The sequence below is a fragment of the Euprymna scolopes genome, chromosome 19 (assembly GCF_053919585.1).
Source record: "Euprymna scolopes isolate OS-2025 chromosome 19, ASM5391958v1, whole genome shotgun sequence".
NCBI classification, from domain to species: Eukaryota; Metazoa; Mollusca; class Cephalopoda; order Sepiida; family Sepiolidae; genus Euprymna; species Euprymna scolopes.
This window is the reverse complement of record NC_136500.1, coordinates 75,452,356-75,469,278: the sequence shown is the minus strand read 5'-3', so window position 1 is coordinate 75,469,278 and position 16,923 is coordinate 75,452,356. Positions and strand designations below refer to the sequence as shown.

The window sequence follows — 16,923 nt, the reverse complement described above, 5'->3', positions numbered from 1 at the left end:
GGTAAACACTGCATGTTTTTCGAGCTGAATAAACATGTTACATTGAATAAAAACAAAAAAATGTATCCAGTTTGGTAGAAACGTAATTTATCTTGCCCTTGATAATATTTATTTGTTATATATTTGTTTTTTGACAACTTTTTCGAATCTATGTGTACAGTAATACAAACCCGCCATTTTTTTTTTTATTAATATCTGGAAAACTACTTGTTTGCAGCAAAAATATGCGCTGTTGCGTGTATAGAAATGGTCACCACTGATAGCATAAGGAATTACATTGCTTAATATCCGGAAAACTACTTGTTTGCAGCAAAATATGCGCTTATGCGTACAGAAATGGTTACCACTGATAACATAAGAAATTATACGCATCTGTATACAGATTTTTTTTTTTTTTTTTAATTTTTTTATTTCTTCGTGTCTTTATTGAAAGATGAAAGCAGAAAACAAAATCCTTTTAGCCAATAACAAACAAACAAAAAAATGCCCCCTTACTAGGTGGCTAGAAAATGGGTGATCATTTTAAGTTAAATTTACATGGAAAAGTGATCACTCACATTTTGAAAAAGTAATTTTTTCATATCATGAAAACTCTTTCTCTGCGACAGAAACGGTTAGCAAATTCATTTTTAGCACACCGAAGCTTACAAAAGAAAAAAAGAAAAAAATTTCTATACGAACGTGAGACGGACCTTTTAAAGTAAAATTTTACCCTTGTTTTTGTTTTTTTTTTTGTTTTGTTTTTCATACGATGGCAACGCCAAAAAGTCTAAGGTTTGATTTTCTTGGTTAAAGGTAAAACTACTTGATCAATTTATATGATTTTTAGAATATATCTTCGTTCCATGATGGGTGAGGGTGTGTATGTTTTCGGTATTTTTTGTAAATTAAAATTCTAAACAAGAAGCATTAACTTTTACTAAAATTTGTATGACAGTAATAAAGGCGAAATTTTCAAACCCCATAGCAAATAACAGTAAAAATTTGTAAAATAAAATGATTCATCGTAAATTTTGCTGTATTCTAAAGAAGAAAGATTATAAAAAAATTTTGGCACTTCTGTATGACAGTTACATATTAGCAACAGAGACGAGTTATCGACTCCTGTTCTTGGAAAGAGAACTGATATCTAGCGGCCATTATGTGAACCTTAAATATAAACAAGTGTTTACGAAAACGCAAAAATATATAACGAAATATGAAAATCGAAACATTTATTGTATAAAATGTATCAAAATATAATTTTAATGTATTAATAATTTCTTTTCGATGAGTGCACTGATTCATGATTCATAACTGAAAATAAAATAATAAATGAGAAAACCACGAAACATTTATAGATTGTTTTTAGATATTTTTTTTAAGGTAAGGTTGTATAAATTGTAGCAAACTATAATTTTAAAAACATGAAACATTTGTAGAGGTTCAAGAATTTTTTTTTTTTTTTTTTTGTACAGAAAGGTTGTATAAAAATGTATAAAAATATAATTTTAGTTTGCACGAACTTTTAGAAAATAAAGAGTTATCGACCCGTGACAAGCGACATTTGTCGGCTGTTTTTGAAACTAAAATACAAACATTATTCGCCTCATGTCACTGTCATGCAGAAGCGCCAATTTTTTTTTTTTTTTTTTTTTTTCGTAAAACCAGTGAATTTTCAAAAATTTCCCCAAAAGTTAAAAACGGGAAAAAATGGAAACCAATGTTATTTCTATGTATATTGGGTCAATTTCTAGAATCGTTCCAACTTAAAAAAAAAAAAAAAAAAAAAAAAAATCTTTACAGTGACAACTTTTAAGTGTTTTCGGGGTTGCTGAAGACGAATATAAAAAAGTGGCACAGAAAAATAGTTTTCATTATATGAACAAATTACTTTTTCAAAAAATGTAAATCACTTCTTTCTGGCCACATAGTGATAATTTTATTTATTTACTTTGACTGCCTGAAAGCCGTTTTTGGTGAATTTTTACTTACTTTCCACCTTAACAATCACAATCACCTTTAACGTTCTAAGGTTTTCTGGTATGATGAAAACGAATATCGCATTGCAATTACAAGCAAGTAGTTTTCCGGATATTACGCAATGTCACTGTTATGTTCTTGCGCGTACAGAAATGGCCACCACTGATAACAAAGAATTACATTGCTTAATATCCGGGAAACGACTTGTTTTCGGCAAAAAATATGCGCTCGCTTGCGCGTACAAACATGGTCACCACCGATAACAAAAAATTACACATATCTGTAATGTCTTGGTGTCTTTATTGAATGATGTAAGCGCCAACAAAAAACTTTTTAGCAAAAAAACAAAAAAAAAAAAAACATGCCCCCCATCATTAGATGGCCAGAAAGTGAGTGCTCATCTTACGTTAAATTTATATAGAAAAGTAACCGTTTTTAATACCCCTGTAAAAAGTCGTCAGTGTAAGTTTTTGAGTGTATTTCACCTAAACAATGAAAACAACGCGATTTTCAAAATTGTCTCAAAAATCAAATAATTGATCAATTTCGTTTATTTTTATGGTACAAGTGCAGAGAGTGATCCGGACGTAACTCAGCCACTCGGCTCGGCTGTCACCGGAACAAACACTGACGTCAACAGCCGGAGTAAACCGGGCGTCGCATAGCATTACAAGAAAAAGAAAAGGAAAACTTACCTTGGAACTGTAAAGTTTTATTAGCGGTAAAGGAAAATGGTATAACATATATAAATATTTGGTACTCCTTGGGCGTTGAGTTCCATGGCGACCAGACCAGCATAAAAAAACAAGCGTCTCTGCTTTCATGTTTGTACGCGTAACATTTTTTTATTTACCGACGTTGTCGTAGTAACTAAACGATTATTTGTCACATTATTTTGAAAAATAATTTTATTTTTTATGAATATTAAAAGAAAAACGTTACTAAACACTTATTAAAATAATTTCTCAGTATCTTGACTTTGATAACATTTATTTGTTAAAAATATTTGTAAAAGTGAGAAAGTGTTTAGTTATTGTTTTCGTTTTTTACCCATCCGCAAATGCTATTAAAAAAAAAAGTCGATAAAAGTCGTCATTTAAAAATAAATTTAAACACAAATGTCTGTCAAATGTTTACTAACTTTTTTCTTTTAATATTCATAAAGAGTAAAAAAATTTTCAAAATAATGTGACAAATAATCGTTTAGTTATTACGACAACGTCAGTAAATAAAAAAAATGTTACGTGTACATGCACCAGGAAGGGGGCGATGCTTGTTTTTTTATGCTGGTCGCCATGGAACTCAACGCCCAAGGAGTACCATTTAAAAAAAAAAAATTTTTATGGAAAAATAATTTTTAAACATTTGTTAGTTCAATAAAAGGTTCACTGGTAAGTCCAAAACAATACTTTCAAAGATTTTTTTCTTTTTTTTTGTTACAAGAAAAATAGAAACAACTTTTTTTGGTATTATTATACAAACACCGTGACAGCGAATTAGTAAAATCTTTTACGTAGTATTCTGTTACGTTTCGGTGTGCTGAACACGAATCTGAAAACTGGGTTAGGGTTAGGGTACATTTTTTTCTACTAATTCGCTGTCACGGTATTTGTATAAATTTACCCTTTTTTTTGTTTGTTCGTTTTTTTTTTTATAGAAAAACGTGTAAAGTTGAAACTTTTTTTTTTTGAAAAGTGAAACATTTGTTCCACATGATTCGTCGTAGCCTTCCTTTCGGGATCTACAAAATGAAGGCTGTGGTTGTTCACAGTCAAATGGCGATACCCCTCTCCACCCATTTTGTTGTATGCCTTCCAACAGTCTGATACTACCGTGGTCCCCGGCAGAGTATTCTGTTTTATTAAGGGAAGGAGGGTTTCTGCATTCCGGTTTTATACACTCACCAAGAAACCCTCCTTTTCGACGGGGTCGTATCCACCGAAGAGTCAGACACGTGTGATTAGTCGGCCTACGTTATGTTTTCGGCGATTAATACTACCTCGTCTATTTCCACCGTATGGCCCGTGCCCCTTATCTGCCGGGGATTTCTGAGAAAATATTCTCCACAGATGTCTCCCAGGAAATGTTTCTAATTGGCGATGGTGTGTGATGATGACCTTAAACCGCATTCGCGTTGGAGATCTTTTTTCGTGGCTCGCTGGTAGGCCCACATGTAAATCATTTTGATAATTGTTGCTATTGTAAGCCTGGACTTGGCGAAAAATGTGCCAGTCCTTAGTGAATTATACGTTCGGCAATTGCTAGCCTCCAGGCATAGCCATCGCTGACTTTTGCTCTTCTCATAAGCTGACAGCTGTTTCCGCATGACGAACACGTTTTCGATCTTGCCAGTAATTTTTTTTTGTTGGCAAAAATCCAGTACTCCGGCTGGAGTTTTGAGTTGGTCACATAAAGATGTGAAATTCATATATATATATATATATATATATATATATATATATATATATATATATTAACACTTTTCTGCCTGCCTTGAATTTAATAACTTGTGTCTTTTCCGTTAATGTAGGAACTAGTGTGCGTTTTCTTTTTCTTTTCTTCCTCTTCTAAATTGTCGTCTGCTGCTTTGAATTTGCAACGCGCGCCACGTTGAAAAACATCGCGCCTCATTTTCAGTGGCTCAGCTTTGTTATGGCGAGGCTCGGCTTACTCCGGCTGTTGACGTCAGTGTTCCGGTGACAGCCGAGCAGTTGCTGAGTTACGTCCGGATCACTCTCTGCACTAGTACCATTTTTATTTATTTATTATTTATTTATTTTTTACAAACTTAGGTAAATTCCGTGTTAATAAAATGAATATAAGTCCAAGAAAATCCATGTCTCAATTGACGATATAGTTCTTATGTAGTTGTTGTTTCCCTGTTTCTACTTTTCGTTTTTTCTTTGCTCATATGCCTTTATTCCGAATTCGCAACAATGGACTTTTTTTCTTTTTTTTACCAAAACGGATATAAACAACGTTTCTTTTTAAGTTTAACCTATTCCGTACTGATATAAATTATTGTACAATTAAAACAAAAATCATTTCTTATTCCGAATTATTTAATTAAGTAAAAATTCCTTTTTTTTTTTTTTTACTTGATTACTAAATTTTAAAAATTATTCTAGCAAATTTGAAGATTCTCACGGACCTTTGCATGCAATTTTTACCTGATTAAATAAATCGAAATAAGAAAAATGAGTTTAACTTGAAAATATGAAAAAAAAAAAAAATAGCGCGGTAACATACGTCACTTTCTTTTTTTTTTTTTTTTTTTTCGAATTAATCGAGCAAAAATTGCGTGCGAAGGTCCATGAGAATCTTAAAATTTGCTAGAATAACTTAATTTGGTAATCAAGTAAAAAAAATGGAAGTTTTAGTTAATTAAATAATTTGAAATAAATATTCCAAATTTGTAGGAGCGAGCCGACATCAGTGAACTTTTGGGGGGGTGGGGTCTACCAAAATGGTCTTCCAACTGATATAAATTATTACACGATAAAAAAAATGTTTACCCCTCCCCCCACAGTATTTTCAAGTTAAATTCAGTTTTTACGATATTTTTGTTTATTAAATTGTTAGGTAATTTGCTAGCATAATTTGGTAATCTCCAAAAATACCGTTAGGGCTTACAACATGGCCGCCAGAAGAGTCAACAAAAAACTGCGAATAAAATATATAAAACTCGTAATTTCTGTTTTTAAAGTGGGTTGTCAATTTTCTTTATGAAATATACTTCCAAAATAAACTATTACAGTCGTTTAAAACATAATAGAAGTATTATTTTTATTTTTTAAAAACAATGTTTACAAAATGTCTACGCACGTTCGTAGACATTTTGTAAACATTGTTTTTAAAAAATAAAAAATAATACTTCTATTATATGGTATGAACCCCCTGAACCCTGGGACTATTTTGCGCCATTTCACCGCCTTCAGTGGTGAAGTGACTTATCACATCGCGGAGGAATCCGCCTGAACTGCTAGTATTTTTATATATTCAGCCACTTTAACATCTTAGAATGCGCTTTCAGTTTTAATTAAAAAGAATTAATGATACGTTTAAAAACAAAATCCCAAGTGTGATCAAATGCGACAATAATGTTTCCTTTCAAATTTCAAAAGGAATATGTTTTCGTCAAACACCGTGTAACAATGTTCGCCTTACCGGATGGGAGAGCTCCAGTCGGAAATAAATAATCGAATCGCTTCCACGAAGTGAAATAATAAATAATAAATTATAATGAAAAAAGATTAAGGCAGTCGATTTTTTTTATTATTATTAATTCGACTTAAAAACATTTTATATTCTCAACTGTTTTTAAAACACTAAATGAGTTACAAACTAAGGGACATAACTTCGATGTCAAACTGTCGGGCTAAATCTGACAGGTTAAAATCCTTCCGTTATAAATCCCGTAGAATCCTGGAAATTGTAATAAGGTAAATAATAAAATTTTAAATTCAATCGAGGAGAACTTTAATAAATTCTCAAAGCAGCTAAAAATATGAATATTTCCGAAGAGGAAGAAACGTGCGATGCCATTCCATCGCGACAAGGAGGCTACATGTTGATTATCCGGGGATATTTAATGTGGAAGCATAGCTGTATCAAGAGAGTTAAATCAACCAAGCCGACTTATTATTGGTGTTGTGAGAGTCGCAAATCGCTTTCGTGCAAAGGTCGAGCCGTAACGAGACTTTCGGATGCTGGAAAACACGTCTTAATCAAATGTACTGATCACAACCATTCTCCTAATGAACCCCACGCAGTCGAGATTTCTAAAACGGCAGAGAAAAGTACATCACTGACAAAACATACAAATAATTTACCTGTGTCGCTTTCTCAATCTTGTATTACGCCCGTTTCTTCGGAATTAGCGTCGTCTCTGTCTTCAAAAGGCATCATTCGTTCCCAAATAAACAGAATTCGACGATTGCAGCCACCTTCTGACATAACGATTGTTAAAAAAGAGGTAAAACAAAAAAAATATGTATTGAATTCGGTTCCAATTATATTTTCAGTTCTCATGGACCTTTTGTCTCTCTGTTTATAGCCTCGTTTTCGTGTTGATAGTGTAAAACGAGAAAAATTAATGCATCAAAAATGTGAACCGGAACTGACAAATGAAACGAAATAAATAGTAAATAAAATAAAAATTTCAGTTATTCACAATTTTGAACACAAATATTTCCTATTGCTTTAATTTTGAATAAATTTACAATGTATTAAAAAAAAAAAAATTTTTTCGTTTTATTTTCTTTCGGCAGCGCTTTTATTTTTTTTAATTTTGAAAAAATTTCACCTGTAATTATTACAAAAAAAAAAAAAAAAAAAACCAGCTATGAATTCATGTGTGATTACTTAAAAAATGTTCTTTCGTTTTATTTCCACTTGTGCTTTTATTTATTCAATTTTGACTAATTTCACAATTTTTTATGAAAAAATAAATAATGAATGGATTTTTAATATAAATTTCTGGGACTGACTCCTCCTCCTCCTCCTCCTCCTCCTCCTCACGCATTCAAATTTTTGTGCGCGTAAATTTGAATACGCAGTGAGAGGGGTAAATGGAGTTATTACCAGAAATTGCTGGGGCAGTTTACGTTATAAAAATCACTTTATTTTATAGTTATTTTTTTCATTCAAAATTGTGAAATTAGTCAAAATTAAAGAAATAAAACACAAGTGAAAATAAAGCGAAATGGTATTTTTTATTTATTTATTTTTTTCAGTCAATGCACGTGAAATTATTCAAAATTGAAATAAAGTAAAACAATTTTTTTTAAATACACAACACTTTAAATTTAAATCATTGTGAATTTATTCAAAATTGAAACGATAAGAAATATTTGTATTCAAAATTGAGAATAATTGAATTTCTTTTATTTACTATTTTATTTCGTTTCATTCGTCAGTTTTGGTTTGCGTTTTTGATGCATTAATTTTTCTTAGTCAACACAAAAATGAGGTTATATAAACAGGGAGACAAAAGGTCTATAAGAATCATATGTTCTAAGAGATGATTTTTGTTTCAGTCACTTAAATTATAGGTTTCAGCATAATGATGTTTTAGTACAAATAGATAAGGAAGAATAAGCGACTCGGTTTAGAAGTAAATCAGCAGCAAATAGTGTTGGGTCAGATGTTATTACATTTCCTTGTAATATACGAGGTGCCTCCTATAAGTTTCCAGATTTTTTTCTAGGCACTTTTATTGGTAGTACATGCATGAAACTCTAGTCCCCTTTGATGTAATCTCCTCTGGCTGAAATGCACTTGTACCGTTCCAACAACTTGAGTGGATTTGCTCTGTCTGGTCTTCTTAGGCCTGGGAAAGACAGCATACTTCTACTGGGAATTCTGCCTCTTGATCTCTGGGTTATAGCAGTAGATCCTGCTTTCATCGCAGGTCTCCAGAGCATCAAGAACAGCAGGATCTAGTTTGAACAGCTCAACCATCTTCCTGTTGTCATGACAACGTCTTTCTTTCTGATCTTCTCTGAGCATCCTTGGGACAGATTTTGCGTAAATCTTCTATATCTTCAGTTCCTCACGAATAATTGTGTGTACAGTTTCCACATTGACATGAAACTGTGCACTTAATGTCTTTATAGACATGACAGTTCTTATCTATGAAATTCTTTATTTGGCCAATCAACTCTGCTGTTCTGACTTCCTTACTCCTCCCACACCTCTCATCATCCCTCACAGACTCCCTGCCTTGAGTCACTTATGCCACTCAAAAACTGATGTTCGATTTCTGTAAGATGGTCCAAAAGCAGTCTGAAGCCTTCCATACGTTTCTGTGGCATTTTTTCCACTTTTAAAACAGAATTTTATTGCATACTAGTATTTCAGCCCGGCGTTGCCCAGGTGTTTGGATGTGTATGTTTAGCATAAAAAAAGCGATCAATTTTTTAAACTTTGACCCCTATTAGGACCCCTAAACATTTGTTTTGGGCTCAAATCAAGTTAAGTTTGATCCATGTCCAAGGAACCTATATCTAAAATTTCAAGTGTTTAGACCCAAAATTGTCGGAGTTTGGTAGAGTTCTTAAAGGTCAAATCGTTAAACTTTGACCCCTTAACAGCCAAATTTCTGGCCGAACACAGGTTACAAAGATTTTCCCAAATCTTAGTACACTGTATATCAAATTTTGAGTCTGTAAACTGAAAATTGACAGTTATTGCGTAGGAAAATGTACACACACAGACACATTCACTTTTCTAGATTAAACAAAAATATATACGTATACATAAATATATATGGAAACAATTTTGTGTTTACTGTAAACTTTTTACACAAATATTCTGCAAGTATAAATCACGTAGAATATCTGCATGAATATAATTACCCGTAATAGTTAACTAAAGATGATCATCCCATAAGAAAACCGAAAAAACTAATAGGGACATAATTAAAATGAATGTTTGCAAAAATATGCAAATTAGCTAGATCTTTTGCTAGTGAATGCAATTCCACAACCCATATATAAGAAAATTGTATTTTCTTTTTAAATAAATAGAAAAGAGGGTTTTTAATATGAATATCAATACACACGAAAGAAAAACGAATTTATAGGAGTATAGATTGTTCTTGTAAAGTGTCCTTATGTCCAGATTGCATTTTTGAAATTCACCAGCTGTGACAGTCAGGCTTTAGTAGGGTGTATTCCAATTTCTCTTGTAACTGTTCATTTGAACCTGAAATCATAGAAATTGTTCAGTCATCATATCTATAGCAATAACACTGAATTTTCAAGAGTCTACATTTTAAATGCTTGTACAAAAAGTCTGAAGACTTATTTTAAGCACTTTGTATATAATATTTATTTAGTTGCTCAATATGTAGCTTTGAAATACATTATGAATACTATAGTATGTGCTAACCCGAGATGAAGTTTGCAGTTGTTAGTAAATCTACATGCAGGAGTTTCTCTGGTAAGTAAAAACAAATTATTTCATCAATATTGTCTATGTGATACGCCAGTATTTTGACTGATAAAAGCTTATTAAGAAAAATAAGGTGGTTTACTATAGACAACAAACTAACAAAGTGTTAAAGAAACAAATATATCACAAATAAATGTCATCAAAAGTCAGATAAATCACTCTTCTACATACCTGGATTTTGTTGTCGTTTTGATTAATTTTAAAGCGTTTTTTAAAGTTTGAAAAACAAGTAGTGTTGTGTTGCTAAGTTAGAATGGCCACAAGATAGCAGAAATAAGCATGCTATCTTCTGAGTCTCAATAATCGCTCAAAACTCGTAAATGAAACAAAATACTAATAGAAATGCCTCAGTAATTGTAACCGAGACTGAAATATAAAGTTTTATTTATTTTGAATTGTAATGAACTCTTCAATAATGAAATAATTGTAAAATGCTTGTTTTCATTTCATCGATGTATTGACACATGTACATCGTTTCATGTTAACTGGTGTCTTCCTAAAATACATTTACTCCTCCTCCTTCTCCTCTCTCTCTCCCTTTCACCTCCCTCTCCCATTCTCTCACGCGCTCTCTCTCTTTCCCCTCCCTCTCCCATTCTCTCTCTCTCTCTCTCTCTCTCTCTCTCTCTCTCTCTCTCTCTCTCAGCAGGTCAGAATTTCTTACAAGTTAATTTAATGTTTGACTTAATCGTTTTAAAGCCAACTATTTTGTTCATTTTCGTTGATTAACTTTTGGCAAAAAGTGAGCTTGCTCATCAGATTGACAGTTACTCTTCCTCAGTCTCCTGAATTCAACCATTATATTTGTTGGTTCTCTTTAGTGCTCAGAAAGCCATTCTTTCAGGCACAATCGCTTTCTTTCAGAATCGGTGAAATCGTTATTGAAAATTTATCTGAAGCACCTCTACCAGGAAATGCCAACTAATCTGATTCGGATAATTTTTATAAATTAGATTGTTGCATACTGGCCTTGAGTGACTCTGGCAGAAAGTGCCCCCCCCCACACACACACATAAGGATCGATCTTGCAACCTTGCCTAATATGTAGGGACAAGTAACAATCTTCTTTGTCTTCTGTCTGGTATCAAAGTATTTTCTCTATTCTCTCTTCATTCAAAGAAGGAGGGGGGGCAATTTTACTTAACAAAGATGGTGACTATATTTTCTGATGAACTTTACTATCACTTTATGTTTTTAATGTTTTTGTTTTTTTTTAACTTAAAACCAGATTTAAATAAATAAAGTTGTTAGAGAGTAATGACAAGCCATTTCACTTCAATTTGAGTGATTTAAGATAGGAATAAACTGGATAAATAAATGCTCCTCAATTAGGGGTTTTTTTTTCCCTCCATCTAAAGTGTTTTATTTTTTCGAAGTAGGATATCCTCTATACTAAAAACTAATCTTGTGTTTAGCTTGCTTCTTCCGAAGAAGATGCCGCCATATTTTTTTTTTTTTTTTTTTCTCATCTGCTTGGAAAGGCTGAGATTAAATAAAGAGCAATAAAAACTACTTGAAAACGAAAACAAATGAGCTAAGTAGGTATAAAATTAACTTTTATTGGCTACAGTAACATTTATTTCTTGTGTATGTGTATATATATATATATATATATATATATATATATATTCGTATAGTTGTTTGTTGGCTTCTCTGCTAAATTACCTTTAATTTACTGTCTAGTGTATACAATAAACATCTGTTTCAACATAAAATGATCCAATGACAGTTGACATGTCATAGAACCAAGCAACCAACTTTTCCAACTGATAATCTAATAATTTATGTGTTTCTATTAGTAGACAACATACATGCAAAAATGACCGTGACTTATACAGGCTATGGTTATGAAAAAGAACTTATTTTTTTATTATTATTATTAGTTTCCCTTTAATTTTTAATTGTCTGAACGATTAATCTATATATATAAAAGGCAAATGTGCGCGCACATTTTTTGTATGTCTCGAAAAGGTTTTTTTCGCCGACTCTCCTGGAGGGGTTACTATCGCTTAGAACTGTTTATATAACCCCTAGATCATAATATCAAAGATTTGCGAACGCGCGTTGTGTCTAGATTTATTTACGTTGATTTTTACAAAATTATTGCTATTTCAGCCCGTCTTGTGTTTGTTCAGCATTTTTGTATAAAACTGAAACTAATTCGAAGCCCAGTGTTCCCGGCAACTGCACTGGGTAATGTCCAGAAGCAATCAGCTTTGATCAATGTGGGGCCAAACTCCTTATATCGGACAATTGCTATTCAATCTGGACACTGGGGAGCTGATTTCCCCCTCCTCAACATCTTGGGGAAACATGGGTAAACAAACCCAAAAGCTGTCCCGCAGCAAAAGTTAACTCCGCTACTTCTATTTGACCTCATTAATGGGATCAAATAGAAGCAGCAGAGTTAACTTTTATTGCAGACACGTGTTAATTCTGTTTTTAATACTTTTAAATAAATTCAAACATGTTTAAGCTACTCCGTATTGCTGACTGAGCGGATAACGCGTCAGGTTTTTTGCACACTTTATCTAAAGGTTGTGAGTTCGAATCGTGGTGTGAGATGTCTTTTTTTTCTTTTTTTTTTTCGATTTTTGAAGGTTTAATATTGAAACAGGGTTATATAAGTCATTTTTCACGTTCTTTTGTTTTTTAAAGAAGTTTTAACGTTCGTTTTTCTGGGGTTTTTTCCATCACATTCGCGTTTTCTTTTTTTGTTTTTGTTTTTCCGATTTTAAGAAATGTTAACATCATTCATTTGCCTTACGTTAGTTTTTTTTTTTTTTCTTCACCCCCCCCCCCCCCCGATTTTTTTAAAGTTTTAACATATTTTTTATAATATTTAAATAGGGTGATTACTTCGCTTATTCTTTTGTTTTGATTCACCCCCCCCCGCCCAAGCACACACACCTCTAAACAGCCGGGAAACGCCGGGTACCCCCTCCCCCTGCTAGTCTATTATATAAAGGACAGTCGTTTGTTTGTATGTGTGATTTTGTATATCTGCTAAAAACTTTTGTTAGCTGCATCTGCCCGGGTCGAAACTGGTACCATCTGAAAGAGCAATACCTCGATGCATGTGTGAAAATTGGAAAAAAAGATAGATTCTGTGGAGGTCAACTGGACCACTTTTTGTAGGGAGGGTACTTTTTCGCATCTCTGTTTTTGTAAGTCGTGCATGCGCATCAAACTAAAACTGTTTTAAAAGTTTATTTTGCAACTTTATGGTGTCATAAGTATTCGTGGCCAAACGCATTTGCCTGTAACTTTTCACCTTCTTCCTCTCTTCAAGTTCAATCCTGGTCGCCACTTTTTTTTTTTTTTGCACAAACACTTCCTGCTATATGAATAGTTTTTTTGATTCATTTAATGTTTTTATTTTTTTTGGGGGGGGGGGGGGGTCCAGTGCACGGGCAACAAAATGTCCTCAATCTGGAGAATAGCTTCTTCTTTGTATCCTTTCTGCTGAAATATTTAGTGGGAAGGTTATCACGTTTTTTTTTTGGGGGGGGAGGGGGGCGATTAAATTTTTATGTTTTTTATCCAATTTTTTATTTTTTAAATTGCTCAATATCCTTAGGATAGCATCTGTATCCAAACTGAACTTCATGTCTATCCATGCTAGTTAATCTATAAAAGAAAAAAATTAAAATGAAAAATGTTATCAGTGGCTATAAAATGTACTTTTTACTAAAAATTACATAATTACTACAAAATAAAAAAAGTGAAATGAGTAAAGAAAAAAGTCTTTAGTCAGTTGTTAAACAAACTATTCATATGCAGAATTTGTAGAAGAAAATAAATGCAATACTATTTCGTTTCATTGTTTTGAACTTTATATTAAGAATAGTTTTGTAACAGTTTATAGAAATTAAAAATCTTTTTTTTTTTTTTTTTTTTTTTTTTACTTTTATAAAAAATAGTTCCGTAATTTAAGTATTTCTATTTTGTTTTAATATTTTTCAATGTATATAAAGATTTTATATTTATCCAAAAAAGTTCATATTTAACTTGGTATTAGTTTTAAATTCAGGAATACTCTTAAATTATTGATAGTCTGTTTACTAATATTTTTTCTTAGAATTTAAAATAAAACTTTCATAAAATTTTGTTAAAAATTTTTTGTTTTTCAGTGTGAGCTACCTACTACATCAATTTATTTTCATTTCATGATTAAAAACTCTAGCACTTGCATTACTCGAATTATTCTTAATTATGAACCTGACAGAGTTGATGATTTTCTGAAAATAGAATTTGGATGCGGTCAGCTAGTAGATGGGGGTTCAAATCCTACCTTTTTATTGCAATACTGAACATCCATACTGATTCAAATTGTTCGTAGAAATTATCCGAATTTTTAAATTATTTCTTTTTATTTTTTTTGTAGTGGTCTAGACTTTATTATCTTGACAAAAAATGTCTTACGCTGATGTTTATGCATATAATAAATATTACAATATTCCGTTTTAATATTTTTCATAAACTGTAATCATTAAAATCATAAAATATTTTTTGCAATTATATTTATTTGGTGAAAATATTGAATTAACAATGTTTCAATGATGCATTCGTTAATTTGAGAAATTAAATTTTTTGGTACTTAAAAAGTTGAAATATTCAATGTCAAGTATGACCAATTGTATCTACTTACTTATGTCGCAGTAATGAACATATTCCAAAATTACGAAAGACGATAAGGTACAAAATTAATTATTAATGAAAAGTTTCCGATTTCTTTTTTGAGCAAAACTCGGTTTGCGTTGTCTTCGAAAACTGTTTTAAGAATTAATTTTCTGCCTTATCGTTTTTCCTAATTTTGGATATGTTCATTACTGTGACACGACAATTAAGTAAGTATCATTAGTTTTACTGGAAATTCAATATTTCGATTTTTCACTCTCATAATGAATTTTGTTCTAATAACGAAGCAGTAAGCACCGATTTTTCTTAGCTATATTGGTTTTATTAACAAGAATTTTCTTATATTGAAAAATAAAACAAAGCAATATTTGTTAACATCCGGTACTTGATTTTTATAAAAAATACTTTTAAAAAGTTCATGCGTTTTTTTTTTTTTTTGTGTGTGTGTGTGTGTGTGTGTGTGTGTGTGTGTGTGTGTGTGTGTGTGTGTGTGTGTGTGTGTGTGTGTGTGTGTCTTGTTTTTTGTTTTTATTTTTCACAAAATAATACGGTTTAAAAAACTGATTGGTTCGTTATATTTCATGATCGTTACTATGAAGTAACGATCATGAAATATAAGTGACTGATTGATTTCCTGAATTTTGGTAAATTTTTAAATGAAAGAAGGAATCAAAATGTTTTTACATTTTAGGGATCAAACCATTCATTTTGCATGTTCCCATGATAGACTTATCACGTAATAAATTATTAACAATGACAAATGGAAATTGAACCGACCATCGATGTCTACTTTGAATAGATCAATATTTATATACAAGCCGAGTGGCGGACTCAAATATGGAATACTGCAAATAAATAAATAAGCAATAATAAAATCAATACTTTAAAATCTTCAGAGGGGACACGTTTTCGTAAAACACCGTTTAAGAAAAATTTTGTCTCACTAAATAGGAGAGCTAGAGTGTAAAATGAATAAATAATTGAAAAGATTCCTCTAACTAAGTAAATAATTATTGAATAAATTGTAGTAAAAATAAACGAATAAGGCAGTTTTATTATTCCGACGAAATGCATTGCAAATTTCCAATTGTTTCATGTCACACTTACGAGTTACAAACTAAGGGACATAACTTCGATATCACACTGATTTTTAACGTTTGAAATGAATTTCCGGGTTACGATGAGATTTCTCAAGTCTGAAACTCCTCATAAATTCCGTAAAATCTCGGAATAACGTAAATATTGAAATCTTTAAAAAAAAAAAAAAAGTTAAAAAAAAAAACAGCGGATACAACTTTTAACAAATTCCATAAGCAACCAAAATATGGATCTTTCAAAAGTTCAGTGTGAAATTGTTCCGTCGCAACGAGGGCGCGACATGTTGATTATCCAGGATTATTTACTGTGGAATGATAAATGTCTCAAGAAGACTTATTATTGGTGCTGCCGTGAGTGCCAGTCTCTTTCGTGCAAAGGTCGAGCCATAACGAAACTTTCGGACACTGGAAAACACGTCTTAATCAAATATGTCGACCACAATCATTCTCCAAATGCGTACAGCGCAATCAAGATGTCTAAAATGCTGAGACACTCAGAGACGACAAATAAAAACAATTTATCTGCGCGTATTACGTCTGTTCCGTCGAAATTATCGCCGTCTATGACTTTAGAAGCCAACGATCGTCAAAAAATAGCCAGAATTCGACAATCTCAACAACGTTCAGATAAAATAAGTGTTCAAAACGAGGTAATATTAAAAAAAATAATAATTTGGCTAAAAATAATGGATTAATTCCTATTTCAGTCACTTCAACTTAGTGTTATTTCAAAGTAGTTTTTTCCGGTTTTTACGCTACAACAGAACACCGACCACGACCAATCTAATTTGGTTTTCTAGGGGTATTCAAGGTCGGTGACAACGAATCTGATGATCAAACCCGTCGCAAATTTACCCTTTGTGTGGTATGAACCCCCTGGACTTACTTTGCGCCATTTCTGCCTTCGTTTACGCTACGCGCGATGAGTATTCTTACTGAAATGTTCGCGCGCGTGCGTAGTCACTTGAATACATGGCGGGCATTTTAAATGGCGAAATATGTTTCATAAAATAAAGTTTTCATCATTTAATAGTATAAATAATGCTGTCAGTAAGTTTTCACGAGCGGATTACAAAAGCATTGTTTTTCATTCTTTTTGAGGGGCGGGTATTCAATTATAAAATTTGTGTAGTTTAACAGGTGCTTCTACAGTTTAATTAACTGTTTTTCCGTAAATAACGCGCCGACATTTACCGAGTAGAATACCGTTTAACATTTCAGAAATTCTGTGTTTACATTGGGGTGGGGGGTTATTAAGTATTCTTAT

General features: G+C 32.1%; 1 protein-coding gene and 1 long non-coding RNA gene across 14 annotated transcripts in view; one reads left to right on the top strand and one right to left on the bottom strand.

Moving 5' to 3' along the window:
- Window positions 1-5,092, bottom strand: part of LOC145239759 (uncharacterized) — a 111,572-nt gene extending 106,480 nt beyond the window's left edge. The window contains exon 1 of the long non-coding RNA XR_013862375.1: window positions 2,658-5,092. This is a non-coding gene — a long non-coding RNA (uncharacterized LOC145239759). The remainder of the gene's footprint in view (window positions 1-2,657) is intronic.
- Window positions 1-16,923, top strand: part of LOC145239758 (uncharacterized) — a 340,227-nt gene that overhangs the window by 206,013 nt on the left and 117,291 nt on the right. Inside the window, exon 1 of one of the 13 annotated variants that reach the window (XM_080103167.1) lies at window positions 6,300-6,937. The exons of 11 other annotated variants lie outside the window; for them this stretch is intronic. In XM_080103167.1, coding sequence (XP_079959293.1) covers window positions 6,470-6,937 — 468 coding nt within the window. In that variant the 5' untranslated portion in view covers window positions 6,300-6,469. Of the gene's footprint in view, window positions 1-6,299; window positions 6,938-14,603; window positions 16,307-16,923 lie in introns of those variants that run through there. One more of the 13 variants, XM_080103177.1, reaches the window with a different exon arrangement.